The following is a 26,037-nucleotide window of genomic DNA, read 5'->3' on the forward strand; positions in this document are numbered from 1 at the left end:
GAAGGGAAGAATAATTACCCAGGGCAGAGACCACCTCCCCACTGGCCAGGTGACCCACCCCAGCTGGGGTGAGCTGCTGATTCAGGTTCTGTAATGACATTTCTGCTCATTTCCAGGCAGAAAGCCAGTCTGGAAGCCCTGGATTTCATAGACTGCCGTCTAATCCATTTAGGGGAGGAAGTGGAGGTAATGAAATCAAGAGCAAGGCCTCATGGGGTGTCCCCATCAGTCCTGAGAGCAGGGACAACTGCTGCGGGAGTCCCTCCCCCCACAGCCCGTCTCCCACCCTGCAAAGGCCCCCCTGCTCTAGCTGCCATCACCTAAGTGACCCAGACCTGAGGTGTGCTGAGGCCTTGGTCAGAGTGGGGGTACAGATTCTGGTATTCGCTATGCATAATTAATTCCATCTCATCACAAAGCTGACACAAACGCGAGCAAAACCCCACGGCCCCTTCCTTTCAGCCTCCATCTCTGGTGGGCAGGGGGCTGTGAGGAGCAGGAGGGAAGAAGGGACTGGGGAGGAATGGGTCTTAGTCCTCTCTGCCCTCCGCGTGGTCCCTGCCAGATTCATAGACTGTTGTGCTCCCTGGCACTGCCTCCTGGCCACTTTTCTAATCCTCTGTCAGAGCCCACTGCACCTTTGGGTTGATGGCTTCTATATAAAAATCCTCAGACCCCTGAGCACCACGGGCCCTGTGGGGGAGGAAGCTAAGGCAGCGGCTTTTGTCTCCTACGCTAAGGGACACCAGGACAAGACAGCTTTCCTCTGGACTCCAATCTGCTCTCACCCGTTCCTTCTGGAGGAGAGTGGGGGTGCACAGAGGGGAGCCAGGCTGGGGAGGGGAAGAGCAGGCAGCCCTGGAGATGAGCTACCCCTCCTCCGCTGGCTGCCTTCCAGTGGGGCGGGGGAGGCTTGCCCCGCCTGCCTGGACGTGTTGGGGCTGACAAGTGGCCCTCCGGTGTGAGGCTCCGTGGTTGAGGCACATCCCGCTTCATTAGGGCTGTAATTGCAGGCTGACTGAAAGCTCGGAGCGATGCATGGCCACGCACTCGTCGGGAGCCAGCTGTCCGTGCTGCCCATGTGCAGGCAGCACCCCTTCCGTCCTTGCCGCTGCCCACGGAGCCCAGTCTTGTGGAAGCAGAGTAGTCTTGTGGGGTCAAGGGCATTTTCGCCTTGAGGCTCCCGGGCTCCTCCTCCGCAAGCATTCTCTGCCTCCCTCCTATCTCGCTCTATCCTCCAGATCCCTGGCCATGCAAAATGCAAGGGTTCCAGCCAGCCAGGCCTGAGCTATTACCGAGTATCCAGGGCTGCAGCTGCTGTCCTTGGTGCTGAAGGGGACCGCCTTCCGGCCAGCCCACCCCTCCCTCACCCCGCCCTGAGTCGAGCCAAAGGAGTGCACCGGTTCTTAATTCAATTAGCTGGCCCTGAACCCTCCCCCGGGAGCCTGGAGCGGAAACTGACAAACTCTGTTTAACAAAGACGTTTGTCCCCCACCACCCCCTCCCACCAGCTCGGGGCTCTGCCCGCCTGTATTCCGCTCATTAGGAATCTAACAAAGTGCGTCCCAAGAAATCTGCTTCCAATCGCTAGTAATTCAGGAGACCCTGATGCAATTTGCTCTCTGATAAGGGGTGTCTCGCCTGCTGGTGAGTGCTGTAATGAGCCCCGAGCAGCCGTTCCCTGATCAGTCACTGCTTTGTCATTTCCTGTGGCCACCTTGTAGGTTCTTATCTCTTCAGCTGTAGGCAAAGCTCAGCCGGCTCAGACTCAGAGGGCTTGCTGAATACATGTCGCCATTTACAGCATCGACCCGTGGCCTGAACTCGGGGTCTGTCTCCTGGTTACTGAAGGCCTGAGTGGGCTGTGGACTCACCCTACTGGCCAGAATCTGCTCTTCCTTTTCTTCTTTTTAAATTTCTGTGGTGCCCTGCATGGTAGCCTAGTGGCTAAAGTCATTGCCTTGCATGCACCAGGATCCTATATGGATGTCAGTTCTAATCTCGGTGAGCCCGTTTCCCATTCAGCTCCCTGCTTGTGGCCTGAGAAAGTAGTTGAGGATGGTCCAAAGCCTTAGGACCCTGCACCTGCACAGGAAACCCTGAAGAAGTGCCTGGCTCCTGGCTTCAGATCAGATCCACTCTGGCTGTTGCAGTTGCTGGGGAGTGAATCAACAGATGGAAGATCTTCCTCTCTGTCTCTCATCCTCTTGGTGTATCTGACTTTGCAATAAATATAAATCTTAAAAAAAAAAAATCTGTGACAGGCAAAATGTGGTCGGGTGAGGGTGGGGAGAGGGAAGTTAGGACACAAGCCCACATTCCAATTTCCTGGTTCTCTCCCTCGAATGTCCAGAATGGCCAGAACTGAGGCCAGGCAGAAGCCAGGAGCCTGAAACTCCCCCAGGTCTCCCATGTGGATGGCAGGGACCCAGGCATTTGAGCCATCACCTGTTGCCTCCCAGGGTGGGCATTAGCAGGAGGCTGGAGTCAGGGAGTGAGGCTGGGCCTTGAACCCACGCACCTCGATACAGGAAGTAGCCAAATGCTCACCCTTGGATCCTGTTCTTTCTTGCACTTGGTCTTCCCTAGAATTCCCCTGTTTACATTGACAGAGTCCTTGGTCATTACAGCCTGCTGTTGCTCCAGAATCTTCCGAGCATCTGGTCATTTCCTGCAAGATCTTAACCACTGTGCCATCACGCCAGCTACTTCCTGCAAGATCTAAACCTGACACCCTAGCACCCAGGGCCTGGATAACGCAGGCTCCACCAGCTGGCCAAGTCTTACCGCCCGTGGCAGCTCCCTGCATGTTTCATCACACCTCCATGATCCTGGTCCCTTTCCAAGCTGCTGTTGGTGTGAGAACTCGCCATCCTGTGGCTCTTCCTGTGATCTGTGTGCGTTTGGGGCACAGCCTCAGCCAGGAGTCTTTGTGAGACACAGATGACACACAGCGCGGAGTTGCAGGGCTGGACACGCGCAGGGAGTCAGACATATGGTCGGTGGGTACATGCATGAGGGACCATGGCTGCACCAGGCACACACTGAGCCTGACCAAGAGTTGGTGGAGGCCTGGTGGCCCGGCCTTGGACATGCGCTTTGATCACGAAGCTTCTGTCTTCTCTGTCTCTTCCATCTGATGCTTCACCCTACCCACAATACACTGGGCCCACAGGACCAGAGGAGAGCAAGAGAGGAGGAAGGCCCTCCTGTCCAGTGAGCTGGCCCAGCCCCATATTGGCCTCCGGCTGAGAGGGTTTGGGCCTGTGTTTCCAGCAGCATACCGTCCCCTGGCAGGCGAGGCCTCTGGAGCTGCCAGCACTTGGCGGCAGCGTGGCTGTCGGCTCAGCCCAGGCTGCTCTGGGTCTGATTGTTATCTCCCCACAGGTCTCTTCTTCCTGTTCTTCTGAGTCGCAGGAGCCCACGAGGGCAGCTGGCGCCTCCTAATGTCCCGGAGCAGCTGTCACGAGGGGTGGGCGCTGATGGATGGATTAGCGGGAGCCACGGTGCTGGCCGCCTGGAGGAGATGAGCGTGTTTACAGGCGCCCCGGGTGAATGATGGCCGAGTCCCCCATGACGTGTGATGGCAGGACACGGCACTGAGGAGTGGGAGAATGCACTGGCAGATGCTGCTGCCACCCTCACTCCCAACACACACACACACACACACACACACACACACACACACACACACACACACATCCTCCTGTTGACCAGGAGACCTGGGGACTGCCTGGGAGTGGCCAGAGGCGTGAGGCTGGCATGGTGTGCAGCTGGCCTTCCTTGTCTTCAGCAGGGAGGTCCGACTTCTCTCTCCTAGATGAGAAGTATGGGAGCCAGGAGAAGAGTGGGGGTCCCCAGGTATCCCCCCAGGGCAGGGAGCACACCTAGGAGGAGGGATATGGGGTGCAGGTGAGCTCTGTCCTTGCCCCGGAGCTGTTTGATCCATGTACCAGACTGGCTCCCCACCTTGGGAAAATCTGACTCTTTATTTCTCACTGAGTGGACGCGCAGGCCCCTCAGACTGGGCCTAGGACCCAAGCAGGTGAGGCAGCATGAACTGGGAGTGAGGCAGAGAGGGGATGGGCCTGTCTTGTCGTCTGCCTTGGGCCTGGGCTTACAAGAAGGGTTGTAAGGGGTTTCTTTCATTGGGTCCACAGCCAGCGTCACACTGGTGTGTTCAGAGTGGACATCAGGTGGTAGGGAAGGAGCCCCATGGGGGACAGAGCTGCTGAGAACTGAAAGGTGTCACCCTAGCTGCAGGGCTGCCCTTGTTCTCAGGGCAGGAGCACGACGCTGGCTTTTCAGAAACTTCATCAGAATTCACCCGAAGCCTTCTGTCCCCCACCCCCACCCCCGCCCTCCATTAGCTGTACAGCCATGGCCTGCCCTGGGCAGCTCTCTAGAGAAAGCTCTGGAAGGGCATGGAGGACAAAACGCCCCCAGGCCAGCCCCCTCTCGGCTTCAAAGCCTGGCCTTGTCCCCCGCCCATGCCACCTCCTCCACTCGCCACGTGCCTACATCCAAGGGTGTGTGTGTGTGTGTGTGCGTGTGTGTGCATGTGTGTTGGGACGGCCATCCTCAGAGGCGCCATACCTGGGCGCTGTGGGTTCACTGTCAGGATGCTAGTTCATTAGAAAGAGCCAGGCTGCTTTGCCCAGAGAAGTGCAGACTCCCATGGGGGCCACGTCACACTCTTCAAAGAGGCAAAGTCCAAAGGAGAGGAGGAGGGTGGGAGAGCCAGAGTTTGTGCCTCTGCGTGTGTGTGTGCGTGTGTGCGTGTGTGTGTGTGTTTATGAAGCAGCCATCACAGGCTCCAGGGTCCTCCGGCTCCCCACTGTGAAATGAGGGGGACTGGAAGACTGACCCCTGGACCTACACTAAAGGGCAGGTGCCTGGGCACATACAGGTACAAGGGCTTGGTTCTCACAGGGGCGCGCACACACACACACACACACACACACACACACACACACACCTGCACCCCCAAATCCAGTCCAGGTGTACATAGTCAAGAGCCAAGATCCACTAGCGGGTGCCTGGTGCCATAGCCTAGTGCCTAAAGTCCTTGCCTTGTGTGTCCCAGGATCCCATATGTGCCCCGGCTGCTCTACATCCCATCCAGCTCCCTGCTTGTGGCCTGGGAGAGCAGTAGAGGACGGCCCAAAGCCTTGGGACCCTGTGTCCGTGTGCGACACCTAGAAGCTCCTGGCTCCTGGTTTTGGGTCAGCTCAGTTCTAGCCATTGTGGCCACTTGGAGTGTGAATCAGCAGAAGGGAAATATTTCTGTCTCTCCTTATCTCTGCAAACAAAAAAATCTTACTTTCCAATCAAAACAAATAAAACTTTTAAAAGATTCATTTATTTTTATTGGAAAGCAGGCACAGAGTCTCCTTCCCGCCCCACAAACCACTGTGAGGAGCCGCCTGGGCAGCTGTGCCACCTGCCTGTTCTCATCCCCTGAGCACAGTCCCTCGGTGGCCATATGACGTCAGGAGGCAGCCAGAAGGCACCCCAAGCGCCACTGAACTTGTACGATCCGCACCTCTCTGGCCCCCGGGGTTCCTGGCGTTGGCTCCTGGTACACCAATGGTGTTCAGCTCAAATGGGTGGCGGGGAGACTCGTCGGTTCCTGCCTCCCCCATGGCCTCCACACAGAAACCTAGGTATCATCGGCAAGTTTGCTCGTTGGTGGAACCGGGGAAAGTGGCGGACTGGAAGCTGGCTGCTGGGCTTGCTGGGCAGTGGGAGGACTCCTAGCCCTGGGAGCCCATTGTCCTGCCCCAGGCATCCACTACTATCCACCTAGGAGGGAGTTTGCTTCTCATCTACCCCCTGCAACCAGCCCCTACCCTTGGAGTGCGGGCTTCACAGCCAGAGTCCCACACTTCATCTTCACTGACGCGCGGGCCCCAAGCCCCGAGCAGTGTCCACTCTGCAGGGAAGGTGGCAAGGAGGTACTCGACAGGGGGTGGCCCGTGGGCTCTGCTACAATGCCAGCTCTCTAAGGGAGGGCGGCCCAGACACCTTCCAAACCAGACAGAGGAGCTCAACGTAAGGCCTGCGGGCTCCATGGCTGCCGGCATCACTTCCGGTCATTTCACTCCTCCAGGGCAGGACTCCCCCCTGCCGCCCCCTCCGCAGCCTCCACTCCACTTCCTGCCCAACACCACCAGGTCAAGGAGCCCACCTCAATGCTGTGTGGCCCAACAGGACACCCACAAGGGGGCACTTCACACTCAGGCTCCTAGCCTCGCTGGCCCTCCAGAGCTGCATGGTTCCGAGGGAGTGGGTCACCAAGCAGCCATGGGGCCACGGGGCATGCTCGGGCCTGTGTGGCCGCTTTGTCACAACGTGTGAGCATGCACACGTGTGTCCTCGGAGCAGGCACACGTGTGTCCATGACTTGGATAGGGGCAATTGAATTCTTGGTTGCAGAAAACGGCTTTGGCCTGTTCTCTTGCTGCACGCACACTGCCCCCCTTCCATCCCTCCATTCCTTTTCTTTTCCTTTCTTCTCAGAAATCCATTGCTAAAAGGTTTATTACCCGCCTCTGGGGTGGGGGTGAGAGTGGAGGGGGGTGTGGTAGGGGGATTGGGGGGGAAGAGCTGGGGGAAGGGAGAAACTAACACCGCAAGGCCCAGATCAAAACACTTGGCAGCTTAAATGAATTCGGCAGCCATTCCCCGCATGACTAGGAGGGATAATTTAGTGAGGCCGCCAGCTGGAAGGAAAGGGATTAATTCTGCACTTAGCACAGCTCGAGTGAATAATTCATCACGGGAGACCTTTGTGTCCAGCCCCTGGGCAGTGTCCTGCCCGCCTGCCTGTTGCCTACACAGCCCCACCAGTCCTCCCACATGGTGGAGGCAGTAGGAGGCACAGGGCGGTGGGCCGGGCCTGGCTTGAGGCCGAGAGACCCTTGAGGACTTGCTTTCCCCTTTCTTCCGTGTCCCCTGTGACATCCCCGTGAGCTTGGGGGGTGGCTGTCCCCGAGTTCTCTAACACACACTTCCCTACCAGATATTCAGGGGGACCCGAAGGGCACGATCAGCAGGGGGCACGGTTGGATGCTGACCAGGGTCCCCTTGGCTCCATCTACCATGAAAACCGACAAAATCAGAGGGCGATAGACCAGCCGGGGGCTCGTAGAATCTTTATCTTTCCAGTTTTGGAAGTTGTCAAGGTCCCTGGCACCGGTACGTACCTTAGCATCTGCATGAAAGTCAAATGTCAAGGGTCCGAGCTGGACCCGGAGCCCGCCGTGGCTGGCTTAAAGGAGTAGAGACCCAGGTATGGGGGAGTTGGTCAGGGCAGGGGCCAGGCAGAAACGTAGCTTCCTCCCAACCTTGGACGGAGCCAATAGGAGGAGAGGAGCTGAAACCATTCCACAACCCTCAGCCCCAGCCAGGTTCCCCACCCAATCCTCATACCTTCCTCCTGTCACCTGGCACAGCTGGCCTGCACCTGGGAGGGGTTATCCAGCATCCTCTTGCCAAGCCTGAGGTTCTCTGCTGAGAGCCAAAGAGCTCTCAGAGCGAAGGAAGAACTGGACAGCTATGCTCCTAGCTTTGAGGGGGAGCAGCCACAGGTGCCAGACCCTCAGGCCAGGTCTCTGTGTTTCTTCCTGCTGTGCGCTGGGGTGGAGGGTAGGAACCTGCTACTGGCAGGACATCAGCCAATCAGGGCTGTGTGCTCAGCAGCCACACCTGCCACACAGCAGATGTCCCAGGTCCTCCAGATCACCAAGCAGGCAGCACCATGGCTGGTCCCCGGGCCCCTCTCTGCTCTCTCTTCTCTCTCTGCCATGCTTCAACTCTCTCTCTTGCTTTCTGAAGCTACACAGAACCCTCAGTTCCACCATCAAAACCAGCTGACCCCTCCCCATGGCAGACGCAGGAACCCCAGCACCCTCCAAACCAGGCCAGAAACTGTGGCTCACACCTCACCTACCTCAGAGGTGAACAACTGGAAGGAGATATCCACTGTGGGGGCCTCACCACTGATGGTTTTCAGGTTGGTGTCCTGGGCCAGGGAGGAGGATGGAGATGGGTGTGGTCATGGCTCGGACACCACCATCCTGTCCCACCTGTGGTTCTGGGGTCACCAGGAAGGAGCCGACAAGAGGCAGGACCAGGTCCCTCCCTGAAGGCAGGCCCCATGCTCGGGGTGGAGAGTAGTGCCTGGCTGCCCCAGAAGTAGGATTGGGATGGAGTGGGGTGGGGGTGGGGCATACACCTAGGCTGGCCCGCCCATCCCAAGGATGCCTTGGTGGGAGGTGTCCCCGGGGTGGGGCTCACAGTGATGGGAAGCCGTTCTACACGCAGCCCAGTAAAGCCTTTCCCCGCCAGCATCTTGCGGTACAGACGGCTCTTGAGTGGCAACACGGAGACGCCCAGTGGCTGACCCAGGTTCCAAGGCTTGCTGCCTTTTACTGATGAGAGGGAACAGGTTGGCTCTCAGACTCCAGTGCCTGCACCAACCCCCTGCCCCCACAATCCCATATCTATCGCACTCTTTGCTGCCACCACCCTCAACCTCCTCCTCTGTAAGTCCAGAGCCCACTCTGAATGCATTCCATGTCTCGGTGTGGCTGTGGACCACGCTGCGGTCTCTGCCCTTTGAACTCCCACAACTTCGCCCCTCCCAACTCACTGGAAGGTGAGAGATGCCCACCCTGGGGGCAGCTGGGACATCTGGGGAATCCCTTGGCCCATCCCTAAAGCGGTGATGGAGGAAAGACGATGCCACTCACAGTGTGCGGGCCTGTGTACCTGTAGCCGAGGAGTAGTACTCCAGCACCAGGGCGGCGGCTCCAGAGAAGTTCGTAGCTCCATCCCGTCCTTGGAAGAGGAAAGATTGGTTCCACAGCGGCTGCTCGGGCGGCCCCCCAGACTGGGACAGCTGGAGGGGAAGTGGGTGGAGCAGGTGATGGAGGCCACAGCTTCTGTCACGTCGGTGCACACACATGCCTGCACTTGGTTGTGGGGGTGTCTACACACACTGCAGGTGCTCGACACAGCCATACAGGTAACACGCACTCAGAGAACACACAGAGGAACAGGAGGGCAAAGATAGTGCCCCGGGGCTCCCACACCACTGCAGGAAACCCTGCTTCTTCCTCTGGTGTTGGCCAATGTTTGTGTGGTAGGTGATGATCATTGTAGCACCCTGCTTTTTAAAAAACAGTGTGTGTTTATTTCAAAGGGAGACAGAAAGACATGAAGAGAGAGAGAGAGAGAGAGAGAGCTTCCTTCTGCAAGTTTACTCCCCCCCTCCCCAAATGGCTGCAGTAACAGCTGGAGCTGGACCAGGTCAAGGCCAGGAGCCCAGAATTCCCTCTGGGCCTCCCAAAAGTGAGGGACAGAGACTCCATGTTCTCGAGCCATCCCTGCTCCTCCCAGGATCCGCGTTAGAAGCAGAGCTAGAACTCGAGCCTGCGATGCAGATGTAGGCATCTCAAGTGGCCACTTGAACACCAGGCCAGAGGCTGCTGCCTTTCAGAGCCCCCGCTCAGTCACAAGAACAGCGTGCTGCCCCTGACCTCAGCAGCACAGGTCCAAGAGCCCTGCACTGCTCCTCACCCTATTCCTCCTTAGGATTCCTGTCTGAGCCTCCTCAGGGACCCGTCTCGATCTCAGATCACTCCTAGGCCGCGGGATCTGAGGCCGCCCATGCACGAACTGGGATGAGGGTGCCAGCCCCCAGGGAATGGAAGCTGCAGACTCTCAGGGTGCATGGTGAGATGCCGCGGAGCTTGGCACTTGCAGACAATAGCCAGGCCAGACGGCAGGACAACGGCCTCTGGGGAAAGGTTGGCAGCTTGGAGGTGTGGGCCACCACCAAGCCCTCTGTCCTCAGCCAGGGAGGGAGAGGGCATTGTCGGTCTCAGTGGCTGCCCCCATCTCCCACCCTGTCCCCTGAGGGAATCAGTCAGCTTTGTAAAAGGTCAACACAAACGCGAGGCAGGCTGTAGCAGCTACTGATGCAGCGGTGGTGGTGGGCGGCGGGCGGCACGTGTCAGCGTGGAGCTGCCATCCCAAGGGGGCAGACCTGTAACACCCCACCACATCACACGGACAGACCCACCCCAGGGAGGACTGGATCTGACTCACGGCTTGGAACACCTGCCAAACCTTGAGGGCTCACGGGGAAGACCTGAGACCCCAGCTGCTGCTGGTCCCCATGTCCCTCCCTCCACCCCAGAGAGTCACTTAAGGGATTGAGCTGTGCTCGCCTGAGAGGAGGGGCACTCTATCTGCCCTGTTCCCCAGGCGGCCCCCACTTCAGCTGCCTGCAAGACAGAGCTATGCCCCCCGCCGCCTCAAAGATTGTCTGCCTTGGCCTTCGGTCCTCTTTGGATGGGATACCCAGAATGCTTTGCCCTTCCAGCAGGCTGCTCACCCTAACCCCAGCAGTTCCAGCCACAGAAAAACCCCAATGTGAGCCCTGACATGGCCAGCTTGCCAGATCCTCCCATCCCTGCCCACAGGGCATCCAGCCCCCTTCCCTGGAATGGAACTCATGCTCAAAGGGAGGCAGGAAGGCTGGCTGCCACTGCCTAAATCCCCCTGGCTGCTGTGTTGCTCTGTGCCTCCACCCGGGCCTTCTAAAGCTGGCCCAGTGCCCGTGGTGCCATGTCACCTCCAACAGGTGTCTCAGACTCTCGCATCTCCCCCCACACCAGGACAGATGAGGCACTGGGAGCAGGGGTCCTCCTCCCACCCCCTGCCAGGCAGTGGAGGCAACCAGACTGGGTCTGGGAGAACAGGGGAGGGGGTTGTTCATTAGAGCTGGTGGGGGTGAGGGGCAGCACCGGGCCCTAGGGAGCACCTGCTGATTGGTTCTTAATTTCCTGGGCAAATGCGGGGCCATGTGTGATTGCCTCTGGGGAAATCAGGAGAGGGATTGGTTTGGATTTGAAGCTTCTGTCTCCCAGGGGCCACCCTTCGTCCCAGCCCCCTCCCTTCGCAGGGTCGCTTTTGCTGTGGCTGTGCCTTTTTCAAAATTTTCCTTGTAAAGCAAGGCTGGGGCTCTCTAGGAGTAGAGCTCCTAAGCTTCTGTGGAGACACAGTGGGAGGGACCTCCAGGAGTCTGCACCTGTCCTGCAAGGCCCCCAGGCAGGAAGGCAACACCTGCTGAAGACCACAGGAGGAACATGCAAGCTGATAGGTCGGTGCCCTGGCCCCAGCCTCTCTGGGTAAACATACTGTTCTCCTGTCTACCCAGCACAGGCCTGTGTGTCCCCCACCTTACATGGGTCCCTGTGCTGGTGTCAACCGCCCTGCATCGGCCCCTAGCTATACATCCCCTCTCCCCTGATTGATTTGTAGAAATCCGATTGTGGTCAAATACACTTTAACAGGGAAGTGGAGGTTTTTAGTCCTTCTCTATGGGGTTTTCCCATTAGGGAGGCAGCTTCCGGAGCGCTCACTTGCCACAAAGCGGCAGCCTTCTTCCCAGCACTGGCGACGCCTTATTCCACTGTCAGTCTGCAGGAGTCTGCCCGCCCAGGCACCCAGGGAGGTGCAGTCAGTCACGCACGATGCCCTTGCGTGCCTCTGTGATGCGTTCATGCTCGCCCAGGATGGACGCTGGAACTGAGCATCCCCGTGAGGGGCCACGTCCAGCAGCCCAGCACGCCCCAGGAGCAGCTTCTCCTCAGCATAGACAAGTACAGCCTGGGATGTGCAGGAGGCTGGATGTGTGGATAAATGAGGGTGTGTGTGGGATTCACGAGGGGTATGAATCAATGAATGGTGTGGGAGAGTTGCCAGATGTGAATGAATGGATGAGTGTGTGGGCAGTCACCGTGTGTGAGTGAATGAATGAATGTGCACAGTTACCAGGTCCGTGTGTGAATGAATGAATGAGGTCACTCGGCGTGTGAGCAAGCGAACGAGCGAGCGAGTGTGGGCAAGGGCTCACCTGAGGACACCCGTTCTGGCTGACACGGGGCACGTCGAAGTTCATCACCGAGGGGATGGGGAAGGACAGGGGGGTGATGGGCAGCCCCACGGAGGCTGAGTCCTGGTTTGCCTGGCTGACCCTGGGGAGGAAGACACACAAGGTGAGGGGTCAGCCCTCTGTACCCCACGCCCCCAGGCTGGCCCTCACGCTGGGCTGGTGTGACAAGGGGCCTGTCCAGGGCAGGCTCAGGGCAGAGCCCTGTATTGTGGCTGGATGCGCCCAGGGCCCCTTTCCCGCTAGCCCCAGGACCCCCTTGCCCATGACCCAGGCCCCAGGGAGGCATAAGGTGGTCGGAGAATGGGCCGTAGCCCTCAGCTAACCACCTCCACAACAGCTGTGCCCTGGCCAGCTTTGAAGGCCTCAACAGTGTCATCTTAAACGCGTGTCTCAGTTTCCTCCTGGCCTTTGGCAGGGTTTGTTAGCATGGCTCATCCCTGCCAGGGTGTGTGTGTGTGTGTGTGTAAATCACTTGTGTGTGCTTGCATGGACATATATGTATCGTGTGTGCGCACTGTACTGCATGTGTCGCTCGTGTCCCTTGCGTTACATGTGCATGTGTGTGTATGTATGTGTGTGTGTGTGCATGCTGTGTTCTCTGGGCTGAGGCTGTCAGTCATCTTTATTGTCAGCAAGCAGGTGCCTCCCAGGCTTCAGACACTCAGTCCACACCTGTTCTTGGGCCACTCGCAGCTGGTAGAAATGACAGTCACAGGGAGCCCAGTCGCTCACTGGTGGCCTTCGGTGATCCAACTAGGCTGAGGCTCCTCGGCCTTGCCCCCAGGACTGTGAGTCCGACAGACTCAAACAGATGCTCCCTGGACGGGGAGCGGAGACCTGAGGCATGGCCAAGGCCAAGACCAAAGATGGCCTTGGATGCCCTCCTTTGGGAGGCTTCCTGGGACAGCTGCCAGCTGAGGCCTGTGGCCCTGAGTTGGAGCAGAGAGGAAGATGGTGCAGGTGTTATGTCAGGGAGAGGGCAGGGCTGGGGTGCCAGGCACCCTCTGGTTCTCCTGGCATCTGGCTCCCCTAGCTCTGCAATCCAAGGGTGGCCTTCACCCCCTGCTCCCCAGCTGTACTTCTCTGGGCCCCCGTGTGCTCCTGGGGATACCTAGGCAGAGTCCATAGCAGGAAGCACCCAGGACCCCATTCCACCCCTGGAACCAGCATGGGGTGGGGCAGCCTCTGCCCACCCCCAGCTCTGCCCTCTGCCCTCCCTACCTTCCTGCCCACACCTAGGTCCCACTCACTTAAACTCCTGGTAGTTGGGAACCACCCGGGCGATTACCACCATGGGGTCCAGGTTGTTGATCAGGCGCTCATTGACTCCACGGAGAAAGACCTGGAGGAGGAGGTAAGCAGGTGGACCCCATGTGGCCTTGGACCCCCAGTGACCAGGTGACCCCTTGCCCCATCCCCGCCCTGCTCACTGGGCCCCTCTGTACCTGCAACTGCCCTTGCCCCTTCCTATTCCCTGTCCCTCTTGGCTTTGCTTTGCCATGGAGTTCACTCTGGGCCCTGGCTTCTCAACTTGACCTCAAGGGGTCCTTCCAGCTGTGACCTGCCACGGAAGGGGAGGCCCAGGCATGGTGTGTGTCTTGAGGCACTCTGCCAGTGGGTCCACTGGCAGTGGGTCTCAGTGGGTCCACACAGGAGCTGATGGGCCCATGATGTGTGCCAGTTGCCTGCACCTGCTTTGTGGCAGGTGTGGCAGACAGCGACCCTGTGGCCAGCAGGAGCAGGGCCGTGCACTCCACCTGAGTCTGGGAGGAGGGAGCTGCTCAAGAGACCCTGCCTGTGTCACAGACAAAAAGCTGGGAGCAGGCAAGGATCCGACTGAGGGGGTGCAAAGCCCTGGGGGGGGGGTGCAGCAAGGCCCAGTTGTTGTCTTGCTGGTGAAAAAGAATGGAGAAGAGAGGGGGCTGCCTCCAGCTGGCTCTTCTACCCCATCCTCTCAGGCCTCAGCATTCCCTGCCGTGAAATGGAGCTGAAGAGGAACTCACCCTGTTGGCTTACAGTGCCAGAGGCCAGGGATGGGCGGGGAGCTGGGTCCCAGTGCAGAGGGGAAGTAGGGGAAGGGTCTGTGAACCCCACTCCAGGTCACAGCTGGATTTGCCTCTGTCACCAACTAAGTGGGGGCTCAGAGGCTGGAGGAAGGGCCAGGGCCAGGTCTTTAGCCCTTTGTTCATCCGAGGCTGGGGAGGTGGCCTGGTATAAGCTGGAACCAGCCCTGCCCTGGGGACTCAGTGACCAGCCATTGGTGGTGGGGCAGAGGGCAGGGAGGGAATGAGCAAACTCCTGTCTGACTGATATACACAGTATGTAAAACTTCAGGAGCATCAGGGAGGCCAGGCCGTGGGGGGGTGGCGGGAAGAAGATCATTATCCCCAGAAAGAGAGGAGGAGCTGGGGCAGGGCTGGGGCTGGGCTGGGCTGGGCTGGGCTGGGCTGGGGCTGGGGCAGGCCTGGGGCAGAGCTGGGGCTGGGCTGGGGCTAGGGCTTGGGCTGGGGCAGGCCTGGGGCTGGGCTGGGGCTGGGCTGGGGCTGGGCTGGGCTGGGGCAGGCCTGGAGCTGGGCTGGGGCTGGGCTGGGCTGGGGCAGGCCTGGGGCTAGGCTGGGCTGGGGCTGGGGCAGGCCTGGGGCTAGGCTGGGGCAGGCCTGGGGCTAGGCTGGGGCAGGCCTGGGGCTGGGCTGGGCTGGGGCTAGGCTGGGGCTGGGGCTGGGCAGGGCTGGGGCTGAGGCTGGGGCTGGGCTGGGGCTGGGGCAGGCCTGGGGCAGAGCTGGGGCTGGGCTGGGGCTGGGCTGGGGCTGGGCCTGTGGCTGGGCTGGGCTGGGGCAGGCCTGGGGCAGAGCTGGGCTGGGCTGGGGCAGGCCTGGGGCTGGGGCTGGGCTGGGCTGGGCTGGGCTGGGGCAGGGCTGGAGCTGGGCTGGGGCAGGCCTGGAGCTGGGCTGGGCTGGGGCTAGGCTGGGCTGGGCTGGGGCAGGCCTGGGGCTGGGCTGGGGCAGGGCTGGGGCTGGGTTGGGCTGGGGCAGGCCTGGGGCTGGGCTGTGGCTGGGCTGGGGCTGGGGCAGGCCTGGAGCTGGGCTGGGGCTGAGCTGGGGCTGGGGCAGGCCTGGGGCTGGGCTGGGCTGGGCTGGGGCTGGGCTGGGGCTGGGCTGGGGCTGGGGCTAGGCTGGGGCTGAGGTGGGGGCTGGGCTGGGGCAGGCCTGGGGCTAGGCTGGGGCAGGCCTGGGGCTGGGGCTGGGCTGGGGCAGGGCTGGGCTGGGGCTGGGCTGGGGCAGGGCTGGGGCAGGGCTGGGGCTGGGCTGGGGCAGGGCTGGGGCTGGGCTGTGGCAGGGCTGGGGCTGGGCTGAGCTGGTGCTGGGGCAGGGCTGGGGCTGGGCTGGGATGGGGCTGGGCTGGGGCTGGGCTGGGCTGGGCTGGGGCTGGGCCACAGGAAGCTCCTGCAAACCAGGACGACATGCTGTGGGCAGAACCAGGGCTAAATGCCCTTCCTCTGACTTCCATGAACAGCAAGGTTGGGCGATGCCAAGCTGCTTCCATCTCTCCATCTGGGTGCCTCTGCTCTGCACCCTCCCCATCCGCTGGCAGCCTCCTAAAAGCTGGTCCTGGCACCTCCAGTGCAGTGTGGGTGCAGCCGATGTAGCGGGGGATACAGCTACCCTTCCGGACGACCGTGACGTACAGGTGGGCCTTGGCCGAGTCTTCACTGTCTTTTTTGGGCTCGGTGGGCTGCAGGCAGGAAGGACAAGAGAGAGAGAGAAAGTGGCTGAGGTTAGGCAGGCCCTGGTCATAAATCCAAGCTCTGGGCAGACAAGTACTGGGAACTGATAATGAAAGCTCATGGTCCCTGTGCGCCCTTCTGGGGTGATCAATATCGTAAATCCTCCCCTTTCCACGGGATTGTCTCATTGCCCTCACAAGAGTCCCCTCCTGCCTGCTCTTGTGGTAAAGATGTGATAACAAGGCCGGAGGGAACCCGGGGAAGAGGGAGGGAGGCTGGTCCCAGAGTCCAGCTCAAGCTGTGGGTCTCCCAAGGGGGAGTCACTTGTATCTTCACTTCCCTGCCTGGCCAGGGAACCTCATCTCCAAGTTCCTAGGAAGGAAAAGCCCCCTGGGGCTTGGAGGAAGGCCTGGAGGGGGTGGCAACAGGAGGAGGACTAGCCTAGATACAGCACTGGCCATCACTGCCCCTGTGCTGGGGGTGCGTGGCAGGGGGCGGGGTTAAGAGCTTCCTGGAGCAGGTATCTGCTGGTGAGCATCAGGCCTGCAGTAGGAACCCTCAGCCTGGCCCCTACACTGCTTTTTTCCTCAAGCCTCGGTGTGGGTCCCACAGTGGACCCCAGAAGAGGTGAATCCTTGGCCAGTGCAAGCCACCCAAAGATGCTTTTGGTAAGTATCATGGCAGAAAGTATATTGCTCTGGGTACACTGAGATAGCACAGGGGAGCCGTGCAGGAAGTCCTTGCCAGGAACTGAGGCTCCAATTCCAGGCGTGTACCCACTAACAGGGAGCCCCTGAGCTTTCCTCTCCTAGTCAGGCAGCATGCAGAGGTGGGATGATTCCTCCCTCTGCAACCTAAGCCCACGCATGCAGAACCAGGCATCCAAAGTGTCTTCTCGTATGGGAGGCAGAACAGGGGCACACAGTATGGATACAGCCTCCATCGATGCAATGTGTTGAATTTCTTTGCTGTTCCACGCATTCTGGGCTACCTCTGAGGCTGAATTGTATTGGGGGCTTTCAAATCCCTGGGGACACCTGTCCCACCCACCCACCAGGACCAGGAGCTGGGCTCCCTGAGTCCCATGTAGTTGGTTCTAGGTGGGTATATGCTGGCTCTCCCTGCTGTGTGCCCCATGACCCCCAGGGTGGGCAACTCACCATCACCAGTTCAAAGTGGTAGGGGTGGAAGACACGCAAGTACTTGATGGGCACCGTGTAGGACAGCAGCTCCTCTTTCTTTCTCTTGTCCGCCACCTTGAGGATCAGCTCTGGAGGCACGCCAGACAAGCACAGGGTCAGGACAGGGTTAATTCTACCCCTGTCCTGCCCAGGGTACGCCTACAGTCCCCTAAGCACCATCTGAGCCCCTTACGCAGGGCCAGGCTTCTGTGCCAGGTGCAGGGATGACCTGAAGTGAAATTTCAGGAATTCACAGCCCATGGGGGGGTGGGAGGGGACGTCGGCAGACAGCAGTCCCCACCCAGGTCAGCACACGAATGAAGGCAAGCGGGAAGCATGTCTTTCTCTCTTTAGGGATTAAAGCCCCTTGCCTTGGTCACCAACACTCCTAGCAGCTCCCCAGGCACAACGGGGTGGGATCCCCTCGCACACATTGTAGGTGGGGAGGATGAGGTTCGGCAAGGAAGACTGAGCTACTCAAGCATAACTGAAATCAGCCATTTGTAAGCTATCACCACGTCATTGACAAAGCCCAAGGAAGCCATTCATGAGCCGTGATGTACACAATGGGCCTGCCTTTGGTGAGTGTCCTCCCAAGAGAGCACGTTTTCTCATGAAATGGCATTCACTTTATTATTTTATTTTATTGTTTTATTTATTTTATTGTTTTGAAAACCAGAATTAGAAAGGGAGAAATGAAAGATCTTCCATCCATGGGTTCATTTTCCAAATGGCCACAGCAGTCAGAGCTGGACTGATGTTTCCAATATTTTAGTATATTTGCTGCCCAAGTGAGCACGTGCTAGACTGATCTAAAGCCGGGAGCCAGGAGCCTGGAGCCTGGAGCTTATCCTAGTTCCTCATGTCAGCCTCAAGACTGACTGATAGCCTCTCCCTTCTGTGAAGGTGGGCACCAGGCAGCTGGCTATGGGAGAGCCTGGCAGGTGCATTGCCTGCTCTGTGGGGTCTGCCATCCAGGGAGGAGATGGAAGAAGGCTAGTTACCAAGGTCCTCAGCTGCCTTCCCCTCTGCACCCAGCTGTCTGCTCGCCAGCCTGCTCAGCCACTGGGACTGGCGCTGACCCAGGTGCTGAAGCTTCCTGCTCTCTCAAGAGAGACAGAGGGCTGGGGCTGGTTCAGGCTCAAGTTCCACTCCTTCCTCACAGTCTTCTCTTTCAAATATTTGTCTTTATTTATTTGAAAGGAAGAGTTACACAGAGAGATCTTTCATCCGTGGGTTCTCTCCCCAAATAGCTAGGAAGGTTGGAGCTGGACCGAGCCAAAGCAAGGAGCCATGTGTGCAGGGGTCCAAGGACTTGGGCCATCCTTTGCTGCTTTCCCAGGGGCATTAACAAGGAGTTGATCTCTGTCTCTTTTCCCCTCCTGTCCATCTCATTCCTGCTCCATCCCACATTTCCTCCCCCCCCCCATCTCCTTTGTCCTCTGAATCACAGATTTCTAAAATGGGATACTGAGTGCACCTAGTCCACTCTCCCTAGCTATGTAGAGTTAGGCAAGTCACATCGGAGCACTTCAGAAGTTCACAGAAGTGGGGTTAAAAGATACATTTAAGGCCAGGGCACCCACTGCATGAAGACCAGGTCTGTAGCAGGTTGGCTGGGCCAGGCCACAGCACCCATCAGTTTGCATGAGCTATGGGGCTAGGGTAGAACTGATTAGGCAGCTGCATCCAACAGTATGTGTGTTGGCTGGTACAGGTGACAAACCAAACCTGACCCTGCACTGGCTGGCATACATAAGAGTCACGTCTGAGGTCACCCCAGGCAAGGTTTTTTGGGAGGACTTTATAACTAGACTGCTGGGCTCAGGGCCAGGTCACCATGGAAAACTCATAGGATGCGTGGCCAAACCGTGGAGTAATGTTTGGAACTGGGTCTCTCCAGTTGCTGATGCCTTTGCAGTGGACAGCATGTCCAGATGTACACGGAGGACATGACTGCCAGCTCATCTAGACCAGCAGGGGATGTTGACTTCCATCACAGGATGGAAAGCAAAACAGGTTGAACAATTCTCCTGGCCAAGCTAGGAACATGATCTGGGTCTGTGGATATATTAAGGTGGACTTTGTCAATCAACAGACCTTGGAAATATTTTCCTAACTGTGGGGCAACGAAGCCGACAATGTCTCAGAACTATCAAAAGCACTCCAGTCACACCCTCAGGACGTTCTTCCCAACACTGGGGTCTTTAGGGTGTCACCAAAGGACTGTCCTCCATCCTCTGGTGCTGATGTAGTTGGACAGCAAGAAGCAGGCCCCCTTCTCCTCTTCTTGGACACAGGAGGAAAAAAAAAGAAAAGCAGAAACATTTGTCCCACTCATTTTCTTCCATATCTGACCCTCCCCACCCTGATTGGAGACCCACATGGACAGGAGTCCCTCTCAATTATATAAACAATATTAAAATAAAAACACATAAATGATAAAAATGTATGGGATTGGGTGGTGGCTCAACAGGCTAATTCTCCACTTGCAAGTACCAGCTTTCCATATGGGCACCGGTTCTTGTCCTGGCTGCTCCACTTCTGATCAAGCGCTCTGCTATGGCTTTGGAAAGCAGCAGAGGATCAGTCAATTCCTTGGGACCCTGTACCCATGTGGGGGACCAGGAAGATGTTCCTGGCTTCAGATCGGCTCAGCTCCAGACATTGTGGCCACTCGGGGAGTAAACCAGCGGGTGGGAGATCTTTCTGACTCTCCTCTTTGTGAATCTGCCTTTCTAATAAAAATGGATCTTAAAAAAGATAAGTTTGAGAGCAAAACCTTTCAAAATCCTTACATATGCAGAACCTTCAGAAAATTCATGGAAAAGCATATGATGGAAGAACAATGCACAGATTTTGTTCCTTTTGACCCTCAATAAATGTATCTTTTATTTCTGTTTGCCAAGAAAAGTTCTGATGTCCCACGTGCTTATGAAATCACAAACTAAGAAACTTAATAGATATACGAACACACATCCATGTCCTAATGCACATTGAAATTAGCATAAAACTTTCTTAAACATGTGTCCAGAAACTATGTTATAAGGTAACCTATAGGTTTAGGTTAGGACACCACCTACAATGCTGGCATCCCAGTTGCCCCACTGCTGATCCAGCTCTCTGCTAATGGCCTGGGAAAGCAGTGGAAGATGACACAAGTGCTTGGGTCCCTGTACCCATGTGGGAGACCCAGGAGGAGTTCTTGGCTCCGGGCTCCTGGCTGTTGTGGCCTAAATGGTGAGTGACCTAGCAGATGGAAGATTGCTCTGGATTTCCAACTCCCCTGTCACTCTGCCTTCCTGATAAACAAATAACCCTCAGGGCTGTTGAGGGAGGAGTATGTATTTCCAAAGCTACGAATTTAGTGCTGGTGTCCTCGAAGCTGTTGCCAGGGCCCACCTGTGGCTCAGCCAGCCAGCCAGAGTCGCAACAGTAGCTATTGAGACTGCAGCCCCCACACTCAGTTTCCACGGGTCCCTGAGCCCCCAGATCCAGCTGGGCTTGGCCAAGGAGACCATCCCCACCGTCACACCACCACCGTTGCCTTCTGGAGCTCCGTGTGGGCAGCCAGCAGCCACGCCTCCCCGCCTCCCCGCTGCATCTCCCTGTAGCAAGCTTCCGCTCTGGCCCCCCATGCCTGGCCAGCCCCCCGCCGCGCCCTTTGTGCAGCTGACAGGCCCTGACACCCAGACTGAAACACCCCCTCGCTTTTTCATTAACACGTCCTTGAGCTCCCTCCCCCCCTCCCTTCCCCCGCCCCCCACACTCCTTCTTCCACCAGCACTGCACACACGTCACCACAGCAACCGGTTCCAACAAGCCGACAGCCAGTCCAATCTGCTGAGAGGCGCCTGCCTGGGCAGCCTCCTCGCCTTCCTGTCTCCCCCGTTTGGAGTCGTGACCCCTCTCTGCTGCACATGCGCTGACCTCTCCCTCAGCCCAGATCTGCAGGGAGGGCCCAGCCCAAGTCACTCACCGACTTCTCACCAGCTACATAATCTATGCATACTCAGGCACACACACAGACACACGGGTGCCTGTAGGGCTGACACTGCAAAGGCTCACACAGCCGAAGCATCCTAAGACACATGCAAGGGCGTGAGTACCTGGGTCCACTGCCTTTCTGTTTTGCACCTGCTCAAGCCATCCTGACTGCTCCACCTGTCCCCTTAAGCAGGAAAGATCCTTATGTGGAACTTGCTCTTTCCCATTCTTTTAAAGGAGGCTTCTCCTGACTCCCTGCACCTGCTGTTTCTGGCAGCTTTTCGTTCGTTGTGAGCCTAAGGAGGGGGCTCCATCCAAGCCCCAGGTGGGATTTCAAGGGAGACTGGGGAATCCTGTGCTGCCCGGGAGACCTCACTTGTGGGGAGCAAGCCTAAGATACAGACATCACTGGACACTGCTTGTCCCTGCTGGCAGTGCCCGAGGCCAGAGCCTCAGAGTAGCTATGGCATTGGCTGTCTGTACCCCTTGTGCCCAGCCCAAAGGAGCTGGGGCCAGATGGACACCACACAGACATAAATGTGTGTGTGCCCTGGGGACCCTCAGCTCTGTCTGATGCCCGGGAGGGATGAGGCAGGGACACAGGAAATTCCCGGATCAAAGCACCGACCATAAAACCATGGGGCTGCACTTTGGGTGCTGGGCTGGGACTCAGTGAGCTCTTCCAAGCAATGGGAGGGCGTGGTCCCTCTCCCCACCGTACCCCCACCCCATCCCCCAATCCTCTGCCCACCTCAGGGTGGCCCCAGGGGAGCCAAGAGGAGGAGGAGCCAGGGACATGGACTGGGGTGAGCTTTCAGTGGGATATACAAGGCAATAACCATCATGGAAATAATAACGGTCATAAAAAAAGATAAGCTGGTGACATATAGAAGATTCATTTAAGTGGAACAACTCATTTTCCAAGCGGGCTGGGGAGATGAGGCGTGACATGTTATAATGTCTGTGCTTGGAGTGTTGGCGCTGAGCTCCATTCAGGTGGCTTCCAGCTGGGCTGGGCGCTGAGCAAACCAGCAAGCCTGCTTCTGCCTGACCACAGGGTCCCAGTCCTCACTCCCTCTGTCCCAAACCCTTCCCCCTGCCCCAGGCTGCTCACCTTCCTGCCCTGCCTCCTCAGCTTGGATCTCCACCGTTACTGTGTCCCCCCAGATCGGGGCTCGGGTAGGCTCTGTGGTCACACAGGTGACTGCGTTGGAGCTCTGGTCCTTGGCTTCCTCCGATGTGGTTTTCCTGGGAGAATGGGGGTGGAGAGAGCCAGGGTGAGTCCCCTGCCAGTCCCCTCTGCCTGTACCCTGCTCTCCATGAATATGACTGGAAGAGGGCAGGGCTCTGAGACTCCCCCTCCGACCCCAACCACACACAAATGCTTACACTGGATTTGAGGCCCAGCAGACACCAGCCCCCTGGACTGCTCTGCCTGCTGCTGACCGCAGTGGTGGCCTCTCCCAATCCAGGGCTCTCCTGGGTCATGCCTTGGCCCTCTGCCAGCCTGCTCTTCCCTAGGGAGGGTGTGCCTGCAGGAGTCTGTGCGTGGTGCCCCTCTTCCCCTTGACCCCCTTTCTCCCCACGCTTCTGGCCCAGCCGCCAGCTCCACCCCCTCAGCCAAGCTCACAGCTGCTGCGCCTTCTGTGGCGCCTGCTGAGTGCAGGCAGCCAAGCTGGGCCCCTGCGGCTCCATCCTTTTAGGGAGGGAGGGGGCATGCCAGTGACCCAACCTCATCTTCCAAAGTGCCCCCCTAGGATCCAGATCTATGAGAAGTGCTGTTGTTTCAGCCGTGGCTGCCGCATCCACAGAAGGAGAGGACTTGGACCCCGATGAAGACAGAACACCCCCAGGATAGGGTGGGCAGTCTTTGGGAACATTGAGCACCCCAGGAAAAGAAACAGGGACATAGCAGCCTTCAGGGGGCTTGGCCTCACCCCAAAGGTCCCAGAGGGAGTGGGGGTCAGGCAGGGGGAGGCAGGCCCCTGGGGGAGAGGGGTCCAGCGACACCTACCTGTGGCCCTGGCCAGCCCAGCTTGTCCCTGTCCCTCTCCTAGGATTCTCACAGGAGCAACACCATGGCCGGCTCCTTACACCCACTCACCGTGGCCACTGTCCTTGTTGCAGTGGGGGGCAGGGAGGTCCTGGCCTCCAGCTCCAGGGGGCTCAGTGGAGGACTCCTACTCAGAGAGGGAGCATGCAGTCAGACCACACGGGCTGCAGACCCTTGCTCTCCCCTGTACCAGCTGTGCCAGCTTGGGCGAGGTGGAGCTGTGAGGTTATCACATTGCTGAGTGCCACACCTCGATAGTCACTATCCTATCACTTTAAATTACTCGTCAGTGGCTGGTGCAATGGTTCAGTTGGCTAATTCTCCACCTCCAAATGCCAGGATCCCATATGAACACTGGTTGCTGTCCAGACTGCTTCACTTTCCATCCAGCTCTCTGCTTATGGCTTCAGAACGCAGTGCAGGATGGCCCAAGTCCTTAGGACTCTGCACCCATGTGGGAGATCCAGAAGAAACTACTGGCTCCTGGATTCAGATTGGTTCAGCCCTGGTGTGACGGCCACCTGAGGAGTGATCCAGTGGATGGACGGTCTTCCTGTCTATCCTCCCTGTAAATCTGCCTTTCCAATAAAAATAAATCTTCAAAAATAATCCCAGCTGTAGCCAACAGCCTAGGTTGCCTTGCAAGTGTTACACTGCTGAGAGAAAAGCGGCTAATAGCTGGTGGGCATTTTGGGCCTGATTAAAGCCAAATTTGTGTTAACGATACCAGTGTGCCAGCACAGTTGCCTATTCTATTTTTTTAAAGATATGTGGGGGGCAGACATAGGCACACCAACAGATGGGGTCTGTGGTCCCAGGCAGGTGGGCAGGGCTTCAAGGCAGCATGAGACACTACCAGAGGCCTGGGCCTGGGGATCTGTGCACTCACAGGTATGGGGAACTGTGGATTGCTCAGGGAAGGGGGTGTGGGGATGTGTGGGAGGGAGGGCTGCTAAGGGAGAACATGACAGGTGAGGAGTGACTTCTGGGGAACTTCCACCAGGCTACTGCACTTGTAGGTGAACCAAGCAGCTAAGAGCTGGTGGTTTGGTGGAGGGAAACCAGAACCCAACCATGTGGGAGACCTGAGCTGGGCTTGCTCGTATCAACCACCAACTACCAGCACACACAAAAGCCATGGCTGGGGGGCAGGGGGGTCTTCCTGGCAGAGCTCCTCTACAATTTCTGCTAGTGAGTGTCAGAGCAGGGGGTACACCATGTCAGGCTGGGCCATGACACTAACCAGCATCTGGGAGAACCAAGTCTGGGAGTAGATTCTGTGGGGATTTTGTGGGCTCACCCCGTGAGACTGCCATGTACAGCAGCTGGTTTGCTTGAGGGATGGAACTGGTGACAGGCCAAACTAGGCATGACCACAGAACTCACCAACACTCATAGGTAATAGGGTTGAGAACAGGCCAAGCTGGTCCGGGCTGCAGCAGCTGCAGGTGCATCCAAGAATTGGATGTGGGGTGGGCAGACTGCAATATGCATCAACACACACAGAGGCTGACATTGGGGTCAGACTGCGCAGGGTAAGCACCTAGCACCCACTGACATGCATGAGATCTGAGTCTGGGAATGAACCTCATGGGAGGAACTTGGGGAACGCCCCTCATTGGCTTAGCTTCTACTGGTGAGCATGTGAGTCAGGGCTGGGTGTTGGTCTGGTCAGGCAGGGCTACTTCATTTGTTGTCAGGTGTATGGGTTGGCTCTGGGAATGCAGAATGGGCAAGGCTAGCTAAACCATAGTGCACTGGCATGTGCAGTAGCTAGACTAGGCTGTCATACCTACTGATTTGCATGAATGCCAGGAGCAGGCTGGGCAGGGCTAGGCTGCAGCAGCCACCAGTGAAAGTTGAGACTGGGGCAGACCAGGCTGCAGTATTGATGGCAAAGGCCAAGCTGGGTGATGGGTTATGCTGGACTGCATCAGAGCAATCACCAGCACCCACAAGATCTGGAATTGGGTGTGGGCCTGGTCAGGAAGTTAAGAGGATGCTCCTATTGGGCTATGATTTCCACTAGAGAGCACAAGAGCTGGAATGGGAATGGCAAACTGGGCTGCACATGGCTGCAGCACCTCCACATGGCTGTGAACTGAGTCTCGGGTATACCAGCTGGGCTAGGCTCCAGTACCCTCTTAGTGCTTGCAGGAGCCAGGGTAGATGTTGGACAGGCTAGGCTATGTCTTGGCATTTGCTGAGCCCGGGGGTAGGTCAAGCAGGGCTGGCCTGTAGCATCTAACAGTAAGAGGTAGAATGGGTGTGAGCGGTCCTATACCTGCCAGGACAGGAGGTGGGCCAAGTCAGGCTGGGCAGGGACCCACCAGTGTATGTGGGATCTGCCACTGGGAGGAGACCTGATAGAGGAGCTTGGGGAAATCGTCTGTGAGGATGCCATTTCCTGCAGGTGAGCACAAAACCAAGGCTGGGAGCAGCCCAGACCAAGCCAGGTTACAATACCCACAGGCGTACTTGTGGGTCATTGCTGGGGTCCGTGCAATGGGTGTGGATGACACGAAGGTGTGAAGAGAACAGCTCCCCTGTTTGGCAGGGACCAGGGAGCTTCCAGCTGTTTGGCAGGACCTGGCGGATTTCTCTCTGACCACCTTGATGCTGTTTCACCCCCTGTTTGCGTGGACACTCAAGCACCCCACTAAGAATTCTGTAATCTATTGAGGCATTGTTGTTTGCCCTGTGAGATGGCTTTTGCAACCAATATGAGTTTGAGAGTTAATGTTATTGGTAATGTCTTGGTGAGTGGGCCTTTGACAATTTACACACAGGAGCACAATTAAACCCATGCCATTTCTGGACACCTTATTGAGTGCTAACCATTGCCTCAGAATTTGGCCCAGACATACAGCACACCCTCTGGGAAGAGGCTTGATAAATATCCTAAATATTAATGCAAGTGATGGGAGTGAGAGCTGAAACTGCTACGGCAATAAATACAGTAACTGTTATCTCAAAGGCTAGTCTATCTTTGCAGTTTCTTTAGAGCATAGAAAATGTAGCTGTTTCAGCTGCTTTCATAATTTTTTAACTAGAGGAAATATAGGGTGATTTTATTAACATCGTAGAGATATACTTTTGATTATTGTCTGATTGTTTATGGGGT

The 26,037-nt window shown here is 57.5% G+C and overlaps 1 protein-coding gene across 1 annotated transcript in view; it reads right to left on the reverse strand.

Moving 5' to 3' along the window:
• The window catches only part of CCDC33 (coiled-coil domain containing 33), a 72,190-nt gene that overhangs the window by 24,074 nt on the left and 22,079 nt on the right, over positions 1-26,037 (reverse strand). Inside the window, exons 5-12 of the mRNA XM_040968479.1 lie at positions 21,975-22,108; positions 16,853-16,962; positions 15,584-15,700; positions 13,219-13,310; positions 11,930-12,050; positions 8,776-8,905; positions 8,302-8,435; positions 7,955-8,026 (exon numbers count right to left, since the gene is read on the reverse strand). Of these exons, the coding sequence (XP_040824413.1) occupies positions 7,955-8,026; positions 8,302-8,435; positions 8,776-8,905; positions 11,930-12,050; positions 13,219-13,310; positions 15,584-15,700; positions 16,853-16,962; positions 21,975-22,108 (910 nt within the window). The remainder of the gene's footprint in view (positions 1-7,954; positions 8,027-8,301; positions 8,436-8,775; positions 8,906-11,929; positions 12,051-13,218; positions 13,311-15,583; positions 15,701-16,852; positions 16,963-21,974; positions 22,109-26,037) is intronic.

Source organism: Ochotona curzoniae, unplaced genomic scaffold (assembly GCF_017591425.1).
Source record: "Ochotona curzoniae isolate NIBS_2020 unplaced genomic scaffold, NIBS_Ocur_1.0 scaffold_4701, whole genome shotgun sequence".
NCBI classification, from domain to species: domain Eukaryota; kingdom Metazoa; phylum Chordata; class Mammalia; order Lagomorpha; family Ochotonidae; genus Ochotona; species Ochotona curzoniae.